Source organism: Hypomesus nipponensis, chromosome 15 (genome assembly GCF_054491055.1).
Source record: "Hypomesus nipponensis isolate SF chromosome 15, ASM5449105v1, whole genome shotgun sequence".
Lineage (NCBI taxonomy): Eukaryota > Metazoa > Chordata > Actinopteri > Osmeriformes > Osmeridae > Hypomesus > Hypomesus nipponensis.
In genome coordinates this window covers 4,309,986-4,324,055 of record NC_140375.1, presented here as the reverse complement: position 1 = coordinate 4,324,055, position 14,070 = coordinate 4,309,986, and the positions used below count along the sequence as shown (strand labels likewise).

The following is a 14,070-nucleotide window of genomic DNA, read 5'->3' as shown; positions in this document are numbered from 1 at the left end:
GTTCTGCTTTGAGATGAGAACCACTGTTTCTGACTATTGAGATTACTTCCTGTTGCAATTTGCCTTGGGACAACAACATCCCAAAGTGGTTAAAATACCTGTACAGTATATAGGAGGTGATGGACTGGAAGGTTTAACGAGCAGGGCCTCCACGAGCTGCATTTGAGGCAATGCTGCCACCATGTGGTCAGAGATGGGATCATGAACTTCATTGCATTGTCTTAACTTTTCTTCAAACTTTATTTCTCTCTGGCACAATAGGTTCCGAAAATAGGAATAATACTTGGGACCACACAATAAATACTTGCACTCTTTCCATTTTATTGATTTCTATTTTACAAAACCAGGGGTTGAGAATGCATAGAATAAGCCACACTTCCAGTAGGCTCAGAAAACACCACGAGAAGAAAAAAAAAAATACAGAATGGACAAAGAAAATAAATGAGAACATGGGGGAGGAAGCAACACTGTTAGCGGTTCTGGGTTAGAGTGCATACTCCTACGAGCTCACACACAAAAACGAAACAAGAATGACATGAAATGTTAGTGAATGTGCTGTCACTGACACCCACACACACATACGCGCACACACACACACCAAACATTGGGGGACAGAAAAGAGAACCATGTGAGGCTGTGCATCCCATATCACCAAACGATACAATACACAACAGCCCCACACTGAGCAATGCATAAACCTGTAAATACAACAGAGGCTCGCACGGAGCATCTTTTGTCTCTCAAATCAATGAGCACTGCCAGCACCATGACCCTGGGTGCCGGGCTGTGCATGTTCAGTCTCCCCTTTGGCCCCCAATTGCAAGAAATGCCAATCTGGAAGCATCCACCCACCTAAGCTACCCAGGCTTCCAAAACATGCACACCCATTGAGTGGTGCCCCAACATCAGAAGCAGCATTTACAACCACCCATTGGCTCAAGGTTCATACATGGCAGCGTGTGTTTAAAATGACGCGTGTGTGGTGATGACATGTCTACTCTTCATATTTTCAATATGCAGAGACAACGTGAGATACATAGATCAACATGGATCCTTCCATGTGTGTTGTGAGTGAAGCTGGATCCAGGGGGATGGGGCGTGTCTGGACTTTTCTGCGTGCCCTCGTCAGGTCTGGACCGTGGATCGTGATAGGGCAGCTCAGTGAAGGCCGAGCGAGAGTCGCATACAGTGTACAACCAATGGCTACCATGTCGCAACCGCTTCGTCACCTTCAATTCTCACTAGTTATGCTGGTGCAGATTTGAGCGGGCATGCATATATAGGCAGGGAACTGAGACCAGAGCATACATTTTTAAATAACACTTAAGGTTCAGCTTTTTGGGGGGTATTTGATACTGAATTCAGGAGATGTCAGGATCTGAGTATAGTCTAGGACTAGTTGAACATTTCGGCAAGTGACTACTACAAGACGGGCCTACGTTAGTGTGGCTCTGGGCACGTCTTGTGAGCGGGGAAAGGTCAGTATGGAAGGGCATCTCCATGGTTACGTGGAGTGGATGTAAACACAACACGAATGAGATGAACGTTGGATTCTCACAGTTTTCACAACACATGACAGAAACGGTCAATGACAAATAAAATGAACGGAGCTCCGACGAAAGATTGCCGGAAAAACAAAACAGTCCTATTTAAAAATGACATGAGATATAGTAAAACAGTTTCAAAATGAAACACCTTTTATCGATTGAAATGCAGCTCTATTGTTTTCTTTCACGAAAACAGTTTGTCTTCTTCTAACCGTACGCTTACTGCATAACGCACATGGAAGGGGGAAAAAAATGCGTGCGGTCATCCTTCCGGTGCACGCATGTCACACATCATGCCGCGGAGACAGAACTCCCAGCCTCCCACGAACACAGGCTTAACTGTACAATGCACACGTTATTCAAAGTGAACACTCGACACAGGATTGTCCTTGCCAGTGACACTCGTTACCGTTTGGACACAGACAAAATAGTGGATGCCAAAAAAAAAGTGTGGGGGGGGGGGGGGAAGCAACTGTGGACCAAAGAGAGCAACAGAAAAGTGCGTTAAAAAGGACAGTTGTCTAGGGGCGGGACATATTGGGAGGGGTCACAGGGGCATGTTGGCCTGGTTGCCTCCAGCTTCAAATGCTGTCGTTTCACCCTGTAATCTGGGTGGAAAACTGAAACAGTGTCACATCTTTATGTCTACATAGATCTATCTCCAATAACACTATCACTTATTAGAACTAATATCAGGTTAAACTGGTTACGTTTTCATTCGTTTTATCAGTTAATATTTCTTAGAATATTCACAAGGTTGGTCTTAATTTCACTCCCAAAGTCTTTAGTTTGGTTATGTCTTGGGTTTGTTTACATTCAAGTAGTTACTGTAAGTCTAGGTGTGAATGCTTGGATTCTGACTGGTGGCCGAGCTTACATCTCGATACTGATCCATACGATAATAACCACAGACACCAATGACAGGTAAAAGGCCAGATTTGAATGATGTCACTGCCTGGTTAGTCATGTGACAAACAGGCCGGATTGACACAACTGTCTTTCCACCCGGACGTCCAGCACAGGCAGCTGCATCAAGACGTCCTTCAAGTACAAACGCTACACCTGTAAATGTCATGTTCCATTTTGGCGCCAGGGGGTCTCAAGGCTGATATGTGGGAGAGTGTGCGTGCCGGGGGGGGGTTTGTTCCTAATGCAAGCGCAGTGGACATTCGCCATGCATGGTTATGCACTGCTGCAACCCCAACTCTGCCGACCCCACCCCACCCCACCCACCCCTCCTACTCCTCCCGTCACCGTTGTGCATTTCTAAAGGTTGCTTTGAATCGTCTCACAAGGCCCCCCCCCCCACCATCTGCTCTCTGCCACTTTTGAAGTCAGCTTTCACAGGGTCTGATACAGCCACTTCCTCCTGGACGGACGGCGAGGCCACGTCCAGCCCTTCTGTTTCTACCAGGCGCACTTTGACATGATCACTCCGTACGGCTCAGGAAGTTAGCTTGGGACCTCTACGACGCGGGCGAGGGGACTAAACTCTATTTCAACAAGTAGAATAATCAAGAACTAATTTTACAACTAAAAACTGAACCTTCAGTCGCAAACACAGCATTTGGTTTCACACATTCAACTCCATCTAGGTGGTCATGAGTAGGGTTACATATGCTTAAGATAATTAGTATTGTTAAACGTTTTTTCTACGACAGGTCTCGGGTTTCCCCCGTAAGTCAGCTTCCTCTGTGCGCTCACACGAGCAGGTGCCTTCTACCAAACGAGGAGTCTGAAGTGTTTGTGGAGAGCCATACCTCCAGAGGTCAACACTGCCCCACACTGCCTGTGCCCCGCTCTCGCCCTAACCCAAGCTGTGTTTGCTCTGCTATCGTTGCAGCAGGATGGGGGCACCCAAAGTCTCCAGTCCTCTTCAGATTGGTGAGGTGGAAGGGGCCTCTCTGTGGGGGGCGGCGGAGGGACTCTTAACTTCATCTTTCTCAGAACAGTTATGAAAGTGTTGGGTTTTTTTTTTGTTTTTTTTTGGGAGGATGGAGGGGGGGTGGGAGGTTAAACCAAGGATGGGGGATGTAAGGGGAGGGTGGGGCACAGGTCATTAGTGGGTGAAAAGTGGGGTGTGGAAGGGGTTAACGGTTCAGTAAGTGGACCACCAGCTCGTAGGTACACATCATGATGGCGGTGTTGGGGATCTGGCGCACCAGGTGGGTGGTGAGGCCCCGGTACAGGGCCCGGTAGCCCTCCTCCTTGGGCACTGTGGTCAGAGTCTGGAAAAAGGAGCGGTACTTGGAGCCCTCTTCTCGTAGCCGAGTGCGGATCACTTCTGCAGGGGGGAGGGAGGGAAAGCGGTTAGTTTCAGAGGTTTCTAAGGAAATAAACCAAATAAATAATATAAAGACAACACTTTTCTTAAAAAAACTTCTCAAATGCCCAAAGAGCTAATTATTTCATATAATATCCACTGATAAGGGCCCAACAACTTTCTTTCAATCGACGGATCGAAGATGAATTTGTCACATTGCGTTTGGGAGGTTCCTTATGTGAGCGCGTGTCGTTCTCTCACCGTGTGGATAAGCCAGGGTGGTGGCGCAGGTCTTGGAGGTGGCCGCGGCCAGCATCATCCCCACAAAGTCCGAGGCGTCCTTGGACGCCTCCTCCTCGTCCTCCATGGTGTGCGAAGCCTTGGCCTCCTGGAGGCGCCGCTTGATGCTCTCGTAGATCACAAAGTGGATCACAGTCTCTGAGATGCCGGCATAGGACGCCGACATGCCTCGGTAGAAGCCCCGCAGGCCGTCCGACTGGTACACTCGCCGCACGCAGTCGAACGCGCTCATCCTGCGCTCCCCTCGGTTCCTGGGGAGGGAGGGTGGGAGGGAGAGAGAGGGAAAGACTTGTTCAGAGAGAGGGTTCAACGAGCAGGTGAGGTGGACACGTGGCGAGGACAAGGGTCCATTGACCTCAACTCCCCAGGCTCGAGGCTGGTGGAGGTGTGGGAGAAGGAGGCACTGAGAGGTTCAGAAATAGTCATACATCACCCGCCACCAGCAGGAAGGAAGTACAAATCCACCTTCATATAGTACGGCTACATAAAAGGTTGACAAGCAGCATTATATAGTGGCCACGGTCATTTTAGTATTTTTAATAACGCAACTTTGTCATGGAAAAGAAAAATGGCTGGAGGGTTTGGAATGTGTGTGTGTGGTGTGTGTGTGTGTGTGGGGGGGGGGGTTACCTGGCGTCGAGCTGCAGCCGGGTCTTAATAAGCCAGATGGGGTTGGTGGCTGTGATGGCGGTGAACCCTGCAGAGAGAAGGAGCCGGATCAGACACCGGAGGAACCAGGAGGGAGGAGGGGGGGGGCACGCCCAGGAGCTACCCTGGTGGAGGGGGGGGTTTCTATGGTACCTAGCAACCACGAGCACGCAGGCGGTAACACGGTCGTACTCTACGGCCTGCGCTAAACATCCGCGTGTTGCCTTCTGTAAGCTGCGTTCGTGGTGGCGAGGTAACACGAATCAGCGGTGGAGTCAAATGATGGCGGTGCAGTCACAAAGGCAGCTTAGAGAGAGCTAGCCCCGCTAGGCACGGAAGACTGGGTCACATGTGGAGCTCCGTATCTTTACTCTACATAGACAGTATGTACGGTGAAAACACATGCTGTATGTATGTACGTAAAAGGCTGTGAAAGTGGTGGGGGGAGAAAAAAATGAAATTAAGATAGCTCTGTATTCCAAAAAACCTAGAAGACGGAATAAAAAGGAGAGGTATAAAAATGGGAGAGAGATTCGAGAGAGAGAGCTCGAAAGAGAGAGATAGAAAGAGCGAGAGATAATAAAGATGCACAGATCTGTGGTGAGTACTCACGGAGACCAAGTTACTCCTCACAGATGCAGCTAGAGACCCCTGCTGGAGTGGGGGTCTCATGGCCAGAGGAGAAGCTACGGTAAAGGCCTAAAACAGACACAGGCTTGTGTGTACCACACTGACCAGCATGCAACCTTTCACCAGTCAAATGTTCCCATTAGCCTACGGTTTACATTTCAGCCCCTGCAGTTTAGGCCCCTTTTCACCTGCACATTCCTATCAATACTAGGGGGGAAATGTACACAATGGAGGTTGGCGGGGTGGGGGGAGGTGGGGACATTTAGTCAAAAGAAGGCACTTTTAAATCCCATTCTGGAAGTAATACCTTGATGTTCCCAGGTAACAGTGGTATTCTAGATGGTTAACAGAAACCTGTAATAGTCCTGTCAGCCTAGCTGTGCTCCCTACATGCATGTCCACAGAGTCAAAGTCAACATGTGTGTGTGCGTGTCTGTGTGTGTGATGTTTATCTGCCCAACTCGTTTTTAAGCCTTGGGGCTATTTCCCCACTGTCCTCCAGGTCTATTCTTAGATCGAGAAGGGGACACTACCCTGCACAGAGTTCACAATATCATATACCACCCCCCACCCCCCCAAAGCAAACATACTGGGTTTCTCACTAGCCTGGAAGCACTCGGTCACTTCTGAATGAGGTATATTCACTGTCCACAGAGCCCAGAGCATTGCTAACACAGGGAGCTCTGGCGCATATGTGTCACTGGCTGTAGTGTGTGGGGTTGTCCAGTAGAGGGCAGTGTGAAGGGCAACCGGGACAGCGGTAAGCCTAGACCTTGACTTTGCTTCTGGAAGGTGTGAGTCATAGAGCTTGGGCGCGCATGCACGCGCACTGCCTCTGCTTGGTGGTGCGCTCAGTTTGTCTGACTGGCCCACATTCTACAGGGGGAGTCTGTCTAGCGTTGGCCGCTGGGATCAGGATAGTGCTACTCTGGGACTCGTGACAGAGGCAGACTCGCCTCGACACAGCAATGACGAGCAAGGGCCCGACTCAAATGTATGGGGATCGTTTTTTGAAAAGAATAATTGACTGATTTGATGTGCTCGCACAGACATGATGTTGAAACTGAAGTGCACAGTCATCCCACTCGAGGACAAGCGGAACGGGAGATGTTTGTCCATCTAGAGCCTGGGGTTCCTGCATTTCCTAAGAACTTTCAAAGCAAAGGGGGCTCATCAGAAAACTAGCGTGGCCTCTACTTCATTCCCAGGTTTAGCAGTGCTAGTGATAACAAGGGACCTTTGCCTGTAATGGGTAGGCGAGGTGGGTGGGTTCTCTAAAAAGACTAGTTTGGTAATTCCATAAGGTGCATTTGGGTTGACCTGGACTTACCAGCACTGACATGGGACAGGCCCAATCCACTGGCCTTTCTGACAGACATACTAAAAGTGGTCACAAGTGGTTGTGGACAGAAGCACACCACACACAAAATGGTTATCCAACATCAAATTGCCTATGTACAACAAAAAAAAAGAACCCAGGAAAATAGTACGTCAAATTGCATGCTGGGTGCATGTATTTACCTGCTAAACCGGCTGAGACCATGTGCACCTGTGTGGAGTCGGGCTCAAACACCCCGTTGAGTTTCTCTTTGGCACTGGAATACGCAGCAAAGTAGATAGCTCTGTAAGGAGAGGTCACACAGAGGATCAAATGAGGGGGGAGGAATGAAAAGCAAAACGATGAATGGCATCACTGTTTTTCTTTGACAAATACCTTCCTCCAACTTCTGCAAAAAAAAAAACCTCTAAGACGCAGGGCAAAGCCGATTCTCTCAGAAGCTAAGCTAATTAATTACACAATGCTAAAGAAAACACTGTGCTCTTATTGTCAGGGCGATGCTGGCATTTAAGCTCACTGATATAACCAGCTCCGACGCTCACAGCAGAACAAGGCCAGGGGTCTGTGTTGAATCCACTCTGACCAACTGCACAACACAGGGAAGGGAAGAAGCTCAAGCAGGATCCTCATTTTATACACTTTATACTTTTTAGATATATTTTCACAAAGTTTGTGCCTTTGCAGGATTTTTCCGGTGACTCGTGATGACTCTTCCCCCAGCCAAATGTGTTTGTTAAACCTGACCACCTGCTAATGATGAAAGTCAAGGTCTTCTGCTAAAAGCTCATCAGTCACGTTACGTAACAGGCTGTGTGTATGTCCTTAAGGGCTGTGTCATTCTGCATCAGCACCCCCCTCACATCACCTCGTCAACAAAGCACTCCACACGTGCCTGGCGCCGGCACCTTCTAGCCATTACCGTGCGCAGCTAGCTAAGCGGCGCTAGCTGAGATTAGCTAGCTGACTGGCGGCCGTACCGCGCTACTCAGGTAACCTGACGCCGGTGCCAGTGATCCGCTTAGCTCGCTCAGTGATTCGGAAAGGCCGTTTCCCAAGGCTTTATCCTTCAGAGTGACCGTGGGTTTATGTAACAGCATTAAACCGCTGGAGCCGGCGGAACATCATTCGGGCTGGACAGATGGTCTGGACCTGAGGTGAGAACGATGACTGTCAGCGGATCTCAGCCTCCGTTGTGTGGTGTGGACCCATCTTCCTGGGTACCTCAGATCCTGTGCCCTCACCAGCCCACCCACACTGCAACAGCCGGTCCCAGGGAAGGCCCTGATCCCCCTCCGAGCAAAATGTAGAAAACCCGGACTGTTTTTTTTGCCAACAGCTTTGTCCCTGCAGCTTCGAGCCCGAAATACGGCAGGTCACGGACCAGATTTGATCAAGAACTGCACGTGAATCAGGGGTGTGAGTTTGTTTTCAAATGTGTGTGAGGGCAGCTTGTTTATTAATAACTGAGGGATGCAGCCATTAAATTGAATTTTCTTCATAAAAAGTGTTTGTGTGTGTGTGTGTGGGGGGCAGTTTGCCATTTCCAAAAGGTTTCCCACCCAATGAAACCCACGGCCCTTATGTGAATAATCATTACCTATAAAGTGCTGCATGAGACCTGCATGCCAGTGTGTGATCCTTGACCCCAAACCCTCCAACATTAGCCTCACACTGCTTAGTTATGCAGCCAATGAACCCCCCCCCCACACACACACAAGAAAAGGGTTGACGGGACAACACCAGTCAAAGCAAGGGAGAGCGAAAACGTGACCGTACATTAATGAATACAAGTACACCGTTCTTCAATGAGTCACTGATAATGGTGGCAGTGGCTCGTGACACTTACCCTACATATTCCTGAAACTGTACCCTACATATTCCTGAAACTGTACCCGTTCATATTCCTGAAACTGTACCCTACATATTCCTGAAACTGTACCCTACATATTCCTAAAACTGTACCCTTCAACAGTCACCAGACTTGAGCAAGTGTGTCCCCTACCTTATTCAAGAGAAGACCTATCCAGGACTAACAATTAAAATGTCCTGTTTGAATCTCCCTTCATCAGGTTTCTAGTTGACCCTAGTCTTCCTGTAAACCTGCTTTGTTTGGGAGGGGACAGCATCACCATGTTCATGGTCCTGTTGGCTGTTTGTAGGAAGCAGGGTGCTCACCTGGAGGGGGCCACTCCCACCAGGGTAGGCCCGAGGCCCCTGAACAGGGAGCGAGGTCCTTCCTTCTCCAGAATCAACCTGGGAAACAACGGGAACACTGTTACACTACATTCCCGACAAATACCGTTTACATTTTCAATAGCAATAATTAGGAATGGAAATGGAAGTCTGAGCTTGGACTAGATAAGTTGACATGAAATGGCTGAGAAAGTCTTTTAATTGCTGGATGGGTTTATCTAAATGCTGAAGTGTTATTACTTAAAGTATGGTCATGCCAATCAAAATATGATTCATTCACTGAGTGGGTGGTGACTTCATGGATGGTGTCTCCCTCTAGATTGGAACAAATTGTGCTTCAACAGCATCAGAGAATACTCCATTCTCTACCAGAAGGGGGACAGAGAGAATTTAATTGTAACAATCCTCAGCTCTGTATATTGCAAAAAGGGAGCAACACTAACCATTAAATGTAAATGTACAGCGCGGGGGGAGGGGAAGCCCTGCAACAGCCTTGTTGAAAAAGCCCTACGCTCAGTGACAAAAACAAGGCTGGAAGGCTTCTAGCTTGGCTTCGCTGGCACTCTGATCCCAGTGCTGCATCACCTCAGGGTAGGAGGGCGCTGGGTTTCAGAGAGAGGCTGTCCTAGAGGGGCTGCCAGGGGGACGGGGGCCAGGGCCAACAAACATGTCTGGAGCTGGGACGAGGGCGAGAGGGGGGTGGGGAGGGAGGCTCCTGCAGCCACGCCCCGCTGAGACCATAGAGAAGGGCAGAGGATGGTACTAACTGACATGCTAGCGAGACATCAAGAGGGAGGGGAAGCCACACTTCACTACTACTCTACTGGGACACACCTCAGCAATCATCAGGAGTATTTTTAGGCTAATAAGTTGGCTTACCATCATTATGACAAAACCTTCCGGCACAGGTCTATATACCGTCTCGTTCAAGGCCACGAATCGCTGTCTTATTCAGGCTGTTTGTAGAACTGTTAGCTATAAATATGACCATCTAGTGAATGTGTGAAAACGCTGTATTTGGGAGTGCGAGTACCCACTTGAGGCAGTGCAGGGGCCCGGGCGGGGACATGCGGGCCACGCTGGGCCCGCTGACGGTGCTCAGCTGCACCTCAGACACGTAGAGCGTGATGGAGGACGACTGGAGCCTGGTCTTCACCACCTCCAGGGGACACGTCAGGATGGCCCCCACCGTTCCCCCACACCTGGATGACAAGGAGGGGAGGTAGACAGACAAGGGGGCGGAGAGGAGAAGAAAAAAAACGGGACCAAGGTCAAAGAGGGGGAGAGAAAACAAATTGGTAGGACACGCCCCCCCCTCCCCCCACACACACACACACACACACAAAGACCTCGACTTGACTGTTGACCTGCTCTGTTGGAGCCTGGTTCTTTTGAAGTGTCAGCACATAACTTTGCACAGGCGGTACACTGCAAAGTGTTCACTGTCCAGGTGCCTGTTCCTTGAAAATATGCCATGTGGAATTCCAACGATCCCAGGCTTGCAGAACAGTACAGGGAGGATTAGGAGTGGCTGATCTAGGCTGACACACCTATTCTATCTGGATCACACAGATCCAGTCCCTGCAAACACTGTGTGGCTGTGTCGTTCCCCAACTCAATCTGACTTGAACAGGTTTATCGCTCGGCGATAGCTAGTGAAGAGTATTCGACTACAATTCAATAAAACCACAGACATGGCCTGCTTTGTCTTGTATGATAAAAAAATATATAAGTACCAAAGATAAGATACAAAGGTAAGTACCAAAGAACAAATTTACCAATGCTATCTCTTAAATCAATCACTAGTATGATTAGCTCAGTAAGATTATTAAGGATATAATCTGAAAGGGGCTTCCCTGAACTTGACCCTGTCACGATCAAACGACATGGCATTTCACCAGTTATCTTAGTAGTTGATGATTAATCAATACCTTAATTGAGATAAACAAGAGAGAGCGTCAGAAGGCTGAGCGGTGAAGGAGTCGGGCTAGTAATCAGAAGGTTGCCGGATCGATTCCCGCCATGCTAAATGACGTTGTGTCCTACTTGCCTCGGGGGAATGTCCCTGTTCTTACTGTAAGTCGCTCTGGATAAGAGTGTCTGCTAAATGACTACATGTAAATGAGAGAGAATGGTTGTGGGGTAGGCTGACCTAGTAAACGTGTCAGTGTCATAAACACCTGCATACCTTCACATGTCCCACAGATTGAGCTGTGTGTGGTAGGCTGGACAAAGGTAAACAATGGCAGTGGTTCTGAAAGGCCTCCACAACCGGCAGTAACCAGACGCAACCTACTCTGCACCTGCGTCATGCGTACATTCATTGCATTCACAGAAATCGCTTCAACTGAGTTAAGTAAATTGTATAAGAAAATTATTGAAAATGTTCAATGTTTTGGAAATCTGTTGGTTGAATTTCAGTTTCATAAAAAGAAAAAAAAAATACTAATATTGTGATACGTATTGTATCTTACACCCAGTATTGTGATACATATTGTATCGTGAGCAGAGTGTATCGTTACACCCCTACTAGCTACTGTCGACAGTCGTCTCTGCCCAGACAGATGGTCTACATAGGATGTAACTTTGCCCGTCTTTTTACAAGAAGCGTTGTCGTTCTGTCAGTCCTGTCTGACGACAGTTGTGCAACTTGGTCTGAATAGCAGCACTTTACAGTATTTCTGGATCTGGTCTTGTTTGTTTTGACTCAAATGTTCACACCGGTAGCCAGTCAATTTTCAGCAGAGGCAAACAAGACCAATCATGTTCTAGTCCTGGATAACCAAACACAAGTCTAGAACATTTTGAGAACAGACATAAGATGTCTTTACTGTCTAAAGACTATGTGTCCAAAGTGGCCCCAACAACAGTGTGCTCTTTGCACAGCCACCAAGCAACAATGTTGAGCACAATGATTTGACACTGGTCAAAATAAAATGCCATGGTTTAGAAAAAATGCCATGACTGTACCCATACCAGTGAAGTCCTGTATCAGATAAACACATTTGTGTTTTGAAGTGTGCTTGAAAAGTCCTTTCATGCATTCATTTTAAGTTAGCATATTCATGCATCGCATCAGAAATGAATTGGCAAGATCCAAAATATAGATAATGGTTCATTTATATGTCATTCCAACAAGATTTGCACGATTCAGCAGAAGACATCTCCCAAACAATTCCAGTTTTTACACTCCTCTCTTTCGGTCATGTTACACTGCAGAGAGCTCAGGTTGCTGTGTAAGTAGTTAAGACAAGCCAGATCTTAGCAACCATAGCTACTGTTAGTGTTTAACTAGCTAACTTTGGTAAATCCGACACGTCTTTTGAGGAATTTGGCTCGCCATAAGTTTGGGTTTTGTGACCTTGAAGGTCATACTGGTGGGGGCGTTCATTATTATATATGGTTATGCACACTGTCAACCCACAAAGTACCTTGACTGCTGCAAGCTTACTAGAACAATCTTTCGAAAGCTGGTAGTACGGTGAACTCTCTCACCTTACAACGGCTTCGTTTAATCTCAACTGCGATTGCAAATTCCAAACAAGTGAAGATTTTATCTATGGTTATGCTTATCTTGCGTTGGACGTGTTCGATTTTACTTTCAGCGACTGCAACCATAACCGCTGACGCCTACAAACGTTTATTTCGTGACATTCTATCAACAAGCATCTACAAGACTTTCCCGTTTAACCTAGCTATATAGCCGCACACATATACACGTCGTACTGTACTACACCAGCCATCGTTAGCTAGCCAGCCTCTACTGTAGTCCTTCACTCAAGACTCTTGACTTCGTCAGTGATACCCAGCTATGCTAAACGTTTGCTGTTTAGCTAGCTACATTTGTAGCCTGAATGTATAGCTACAAAGACTACCTAGCTAATTTTAGCAAACTGTGAAGTTACATAGAGCTAGCTAGTTAACGTTTGACATGCAACTCCAAAACAGCTCTTGTGATGTAGCACGGTTCATGGTTAACTAGCTATATTGCAGAATACATCAAATTGAGCCTGCTAGTACTAGTAGCTGGTTCTAGGCTTGCTAGCCGCAGACGCTAGATAGCCAAGCAGATGCTAGATAGCCTGGCTGTTACGCCTCCCCAACAGAACTGTAGCTATACTCACCCTCCAGCAAACAGATGAACAAGGGTGTCTCTCTGACTCATTCTGTATCATATTCTCAGGGCCGTACGAAGGACACCAGGGTTGGGGGAAGGGGCTGTTGGCGAGAATGAGTGGATAACTTGACCTTATTAGTACTCCAATGTGTCCGTTTCGTGTAGTTCAGTTTGTAGCAAAAACGAGTATATAACGCTAGCTATCAGGCTAACTAGCAAACGTAGCTAGCTCACTCGGCCAAACGTTGCGTTTTCACCATTGAAAACCCTCGCGGCGGCACTTTAGCGTTTTCACGTCGTATAGAAAATAATAACTTGGTGTACTGTCTGTATATCAATACATTAACGAATACATCCAAGTCGTGTGGAATATCTTACACCCACACTCGGGCTTGATTCACATTCGTTCGCCTTGCATCACTCACTGAATGCCAGTGACACAGGTCACAATGTTTATTGTCGAATGGGAAGCCTCAAAACAGAGGCTACTATTGGTTGATGTGTAATAAAGCCCGCCCAGTCACTTCTCTTTCACGTGATCATCATAACGTTTTCATTCAAATGGATAGCTGTTCTCTTCCCATTTCCTTCTCGTTAGTGTCAAGTTGACTAGTAGGCTGGGTGATTTTGCAGGGTACATTTGTAAATGTGATTTGACCTTGCTATACAGCAGGATGGCTACGAGTAAAAACTCTTCAGGTGTACAGCAAACATGTCAGCTGCCACCATCCATCCAAAATAACTTACTAGAGAGGGTCTTACAGAGAAAGTGAAAAACGTGCTCATGGCACTATTAGCCTACTGCAAGTTTATCAAGAATAATGGCAAAGGGAGGAATAGAAATATACAGTAACCAAATAATGTACCATATGTTCCCGGAGGGATCCAGATGCAACCAATGAACACAACAGCATCACTTTTCTTTCAACATATTGTGAATGAATCGCAGGGGGCGAATCTAGGTTTCCACTTATGGGGGGGCTAAGCCCCTAGATAAAGCCTATTATTTTACCTTTGACCCAGCATAACTAGG

At 47.4% G+C, this 14,070-nt stretch overlaps 1 protein-coding gene across 2 annotated transcripts; it reads right to left on the bottom strand.

The window, feature by feature from the left end:
• Positions 1-301: 301 nt before the first annotated feature.
• LOC146257096 (solute carrier family 25 member 36-A) lies at positions 302-13,481 on the bottom strand. Of its 2 annotated transcripts, XM_084674310.1 has the most exons (7): positions 13,045-13,481; positions 9,958-10,122; positions 8,903-8,980; positions 6,910-7,010; positions 4,741-4,807; positions 4,072-4,361; positions 302-3,831 (listed from the first exon to the last, which is right to left on the bottom strand). In XM_084674310.1, the coding sequence occupies exons 1-7, from the start codon at positions 13,083-13,085 to the stop codon at positions 3,638-3,640; spliced, it is 936 nt and encodes a 311-aa protein (XP_084530436.1). In that variant the 5' UTR covers positions 13,086-13,481; the 3' UTR covers positions 302-3,637. The 2 variants fall into 2 exon arrangements, with proteins under 2 accessions (XP_084530436.1, XP_084530437.1); XM_084674311.1 differs by lacking the exons at positions 9,958-10,122; positions 13,045-13,481 and adding an exon at positions 9,201-9,895.
• Positions 13,482-14,070: the final 589 nt, after the last annotated feature.

Excerpts from the sequence above, each read along its gene's own strand:
- LOC146257096 (XM_084674310.1), bottom strand. The coding sequence starts at position 13,085 with ATGAGTCAGAGAGACACCCTTGTTCATCTGTTTGCTGGAGG. Across the intron at positions 4,808-6,909 it reads GGTCTCAGCCGGTTTAGCAG|GGTTCACCGCCATCACAGCC; the intron begins GTAAATACATGC and ends TTCTCTCTGCAG. Across the intron at positions 4,362-4,740 it reads CGGCTGCAGCTCGACGCCAG|GAACCGAGGGGAGCGCAGGA; the intron begins GTAACCCCCCCC and ends CTCCCTCCCCAG.